The sequence below is a fragment of the Tupaia chinensis genome, unplaced genomic scaffold, assembly GCF_000334495.1.
Source record: "Tupaia chinensis unplaced genomic scaffold, TupChi_1.0 Scaffold000037_21, whole genome shotgun sequence".
Lineage (NCBI taxonomy): Eukaryota > Metazoa > Chordata > Mammalia > Scandentia > Tupaiidae > Tupaia > Tupaia belangeri.
The window spans coordinates 766673-771216 of record NW_006159480.1 but is presented as its reverse complement, the minus strand read 5'-3'; the positions used below and the strand labels follow the sequence as shown (position 1 = coordinate 771216).

At 43.0% G+C, this 4544-nt stretch overlaps 2 protein-coding genes across 2 annotated transcripts in view; one reads left to right on the top strand and one right to left on the bottom strand.

Annotated features, from left to right (window-relative positions):
• Positions 1 to 3635, top strand: part of RYR3 (ryanodine receptor 3) — a 143613-nt gene extending 139978 nt beyond the window's left edge. Inside the window, 2 exon segments of the mRNA XM_014588380.1 lie at positions 1796 to 1847; positions 2730 to 3635. Of these exon segments, the coding sequence (XP_014443866.1) occupies positions 1796 to 1847; positions 2730 to 2825 (148 nt within the window). The 3' untranslated portion in view covers positions 2826 to 3635.
• Positions 3636 to 3727: 92 nt separating this feature from the next.
• The window catches only part of AVEN (apoptosis and caspase activation inhibitor), a gene marked incomplete at its 5' end in the record, with an annotated part of 128423 nt that continues 127606 nt past the window's right edge, over positions 3728 to 4544 (bottom strand). The window contains 1 exon segment of the mRNA XM_014588472.1: positions 3728 to 4197. Coding sequence (XP_014443958.1) covers positions 4082 to 4197 — 116 coding nt within the window.

The window sequence follows — 4544 nt, the reverse complement described above, 5'->3', positions numbered from 1 at the left end:
AATCAGACATTTCTTTCTCTCCTGGGTATTTCCTATCACCATACAAATGTTTTGCATCCCAAAGAAAGAAAAGTCTGTGACCCTCTTTTTACTTTTAGCTATTGCCCTATTTCCGCAAAATTGAAAAATTGCCCACAGCACTGTCCCCACATGAGAGGATGGAGGTTATCTAGACTGGGGCCTCCTCTCTAGGTCTTACCCAGGTTTCTCTGTGCAGTGGTGATCTTTTCCTGTCTCTGACCCCTTCCAGCAATAAGCCTGAGGGGAAAGAATCCATTTTATTCATAATTAAACCTCGCACCTGGGAACCAGCAGTTAGCGTAATGGCTATGTCGCTGGACTCCCACGTAGTCGACTGCGGTTCGCGTCCCAGACCCGGTAGCTTAAAACTCACGCCGGGCGCGTGTGCATGCGTGCCCAAGATCCTGAGAGGAGAATGGAGGAGAAGGGATTGCGGCATGACCATCCCCCCTGGGGGGTGACTTCTCGCTTTCTGTCTCTATGTCTCTCTCTGTCTGGCGAGCGCACGCGCCCTGTAGAGAAAACCTCTCCAAAAAAAAAAAAAAAAAACTGGCACCTGAACTGGAGCTTTGTTACCTAAGGGAGTAAGGTCCTACATGCCTGAGTCTCACACATGATGAGCATACGGGCTGTGCCTTCTTAGAGTGGGGAAGGAATCGTATGTTCACTGCTGTGGGCCAGGACCTGAAGCTATAAAGACAGGCCTAATCTAAAGGAACATAAAGTCTCTCCCCACCCTCTGAAGAATGCTATTTCTACCCTTTTCCTTACCACTGGCCTCACAATACAGTCCTTTTCCTGAAGGGCTGAGACTTGTTCCTTCAGAAACCACCTCTGAGCCCATGAAATGTGAACTGAGAGTTCAGCCCCAGCCTTGTGGGGTACTTCTTTGTCACTAAGATGTCTACCTTAGCCACACATCATGGTTAGAGATGACACTAATAGGCATCTCCCAATTGTCCACAATAAAACTATACCTCCAGAATCAGAGCAGCTTAGATACTTTCTGCCTTTTCCATGACAGATACCCTTGAGACACGCATGTAATTTCAGTTTAGAGAGTAAACTGGCCCTACTAACAGTTACATGGTGGGACTAGACCGTGGCACAGCAGTAAAACATGGTTGTCTGCAAAGTAGCCCCTGTGGGAGGGTTCCAGGTTCACATTCAGAGACCTGCCCGACATGGGTGCACACTTGCCTGTAATCCGGGGCTGGCTGAGGCTGGGTGTGAATCATGGCACAGGAACCCTGTTGGAGGTGCTGTTTTTCTTTGGAAGAAACAAAGGAAAAAACTTTTTTTTAAAAAAAGTATCTGGTAGGAAATTGGGCTTCCACTCCATTGTTTAGGATTTTTTTTTTCTTAAAGAATTATTTAATTTGACTAAAGAAAGGGAAAATAGGAAAGTAGACCTCCAGGTCCGGGACTTGAATCAGTCAGCCATGGGGGAGTCCAGTACCTCAACCACTATGCCACCTGCTGGCCCCTAGATTAGGATTTTTTTAAACAATAAAATGGTAGCCAGAACACTGCTTTGTGGGTGATTATAGTTCAGGGTTTGGGAATGGTAAATAGGATCTGTATTCATACACATGCTAATTTTGAGATGGTCTCTTACTATTAGAAAAGCGGGATTTCTATCTTTATACTATTTCCCTGATTCTTAAAAGTACTGTGGACAGCATGATGCCAAATATTTTTGAATCCTGTTTCAATTAAGTAAATGAACTTAGATCTCTTAAAGTATCTGTTTTCTTCCTATACCTTTTCCCAGGTTCTTTCTGATGTATCTGATTAATAAAGATGAAACAGAACACACAGGTCAGGTAAGAAAGAAAGAGCCTTTGATTAAGAATCATATCACTGTGTTAGCTCTTAGGACTTAGCAAAACACAAGATACCTGAGATAGATGACCCCATTAGTCTCTTGCATGCATTTTGTTTCATCACTTCTTTGTGACTTAATAAGAAATAGAATTCTATGGTGATCTCGCTCTGTTCCAAAATTCCTCTTGGTTATCCTTCCCTGTACACACACACTTATGGTTACTGCTTCAGACTAGAATAGCTGGAGGTGGGGGGAACTAGGGGGAGAAAAATGAGAAATGGAGAGGGTGGTGGTAACAAAGAGCAGAGGAATCAGAGTAAAATAGGGTGGGAGACAGCATGAGAAAGAGCGGCCCTGGAGGGAGGGGTAACAGAGGGAGGGCGGAGGTGAGGGGATGAGTGGAAGGATGTGACAAGCACTGTAAAGGTAGAAAACAGGGGAGGGAAAAGTTGGTCATCCAGTATTCAGAAATCACTGTGTCTGTAGGAAAATGAGCGAAGCAGCTGCCTTCCAGATCTAGCTCCAGGCACCCGCCAGAGCCAGCACTCAATGTTCCCTCATTGTACCTTCTTCTGTCTTCCACCAATTGCAAATGACATGGAAGCAGCCCATTCTTCCATCCTTAAGTACATTCAGTGGCAAACATTGAGCTGCCTTCCATTTTGTTTTGGGATAAGGGAGGGGAATTTTCTCCTCCCCTGTCCACACTGTCAGGGAGACATGCCATCTTGCTCCCACAACACAGCCTGGGCTGGGAGCAACATGAGAAAGGGGTGCTCCAGTGTGCCTCATCTAGAGTCACAGCCGTAGTCCTGGAGGGACAAACTGGGTTCCAGGTTACTGTAGTTTACAAAGAAGTACCTTTCTTCACCTATTTCAGGAATCTTACGTCTGGAAGATGTACCAAGAGAGGTGTTGGGACTTCTTCCCAGCTGGTGACTGCTTTCGTAAACAATATGAAGATCAGCTTGGATAAATATGAATGAAAAAAGCTCTAATTCTGGATGATCCATTTTCTAGTTGAAAAAAATATTTTATAGTCCTGTAACATATTAGAAATGTGACATTTTCTAAATGCCTCCCTCAGAAGAAAGTCTTTGTTACACTCTGATATTTTGGATTTCGCTTTTTGTGCCTAATGGACAAACACTGTGGAAGACAAGTTGTCAAAAAAGGATGCTCAAAGACAATGGTACATGAATGCCTTCAAGTTTTCAGTCTTAATGTAACTAACTGGAGTGATCACATTGAAGAAAAAGTCTCGAATGCATAATACCTGACATTTCAAACACCTGAATGTCATATTTCAGGATCCCACCTACTAAACTTGTGGTCTGAACTACACGAAAATCATTTTAACTGCAGTCTAATTTTTCTCATGGTACTTGCTAGTGACTGTATCCAGAATCAGCTAAAAAAGCTTTAAGCAGTTAAAAAAAAAAACACCACTTTGTCGACACTGAAATATCGATTAAGTGCCTTAAAACCTCTTTAGATATAGCTATGCAAGTTTTTTATGTTTGTGTTTCTGAAGGATCCCATTAGTTGTGTTGATCTTCTGCTTTACTTTATGAAACTGCACTTGAAGGTTATTCATATTTTTTTCAGTAACAGCTTGTCAACTGCTGTTATTAGAAGAAAAGTACTGTACTGAAAATTCAGAAAAATCTCAATCTTATGCCAAAATTGAGTAATGCTTTCTGGTCCATTGTAAAGTAGTGGAGCTGCTGTGTTTAGGTGAATCTCCTCAAGTAAAATGAAGTGCCCACTGCAATAAAGTAATACATACCAATCCACGGCTCGGCTCTTCCACTGCACCCCTTATGGTTAATTCTGCAATCATCCTGCAATGGCTGGGGAAAGGAAAGTGAGACAAAATACCCATAGCACAGCGTTTGTTTATTTTGGCCAAATGCTTACATCCATTCTCTTATACAGCAGCACCTGCAATTCTGTAAACATTGAGAGGAAGGAGGCTGGAAATAAGGGCCATAACATCCCCTGCCCTTAAAGAAATCTATCAGATTGCTAAGCCCGAAGACAAATGCAACAAGCCCCTAACATGTATTATGTTAGCTGCTGTCAGAGAGGTAGCATTCACTGCTGTAAGCGTGATGGAACACACTGGCTTGGGGCATGCATGCAAACTCCCTGTTCCTGAAGGAGTCTGGTGCCTGCCCTTACTTAGAAGGCAACCAACATTGGCTTCAGGCCCTTTTTCTTCTTTCTTTCTCAGGAAATCATACTGTCCAACCAGTCTTCCAGCTCTTCCTCAGTAACCTTTTTTGATGTATTAGGTTGCTCAGATTCCATGTTCCTTTCTTCAGTCACAGATGGTTTTACAGGAACTGGGGAAATAACAGCAATATTAAGCACCTCACATTAGTTCCAACCTGGAGAGTTAACACTTCCTAGGGTTTGTTCCAGGATATAATTCAGCCCTAATTATTACTTTCCTTGCAACAAACAGTATCATTATTGTTGCTCTCTAAAATGATACAATATTATTTAACAAATAAATAGGGGGTGCAGAGGATGGTAAAGCACTAAAAAGTGACACCAGGAAGCTGACTCATATGGGGAAGTTCAGGATGAGACCTCCCTGAGCACGGACATGCCCATTAACCCAAAACTGGCTGAAGCTAGGGATGGATCTTGGCATTGGGACCCTTTTGGGGGTGCTGTCTTGACTCTT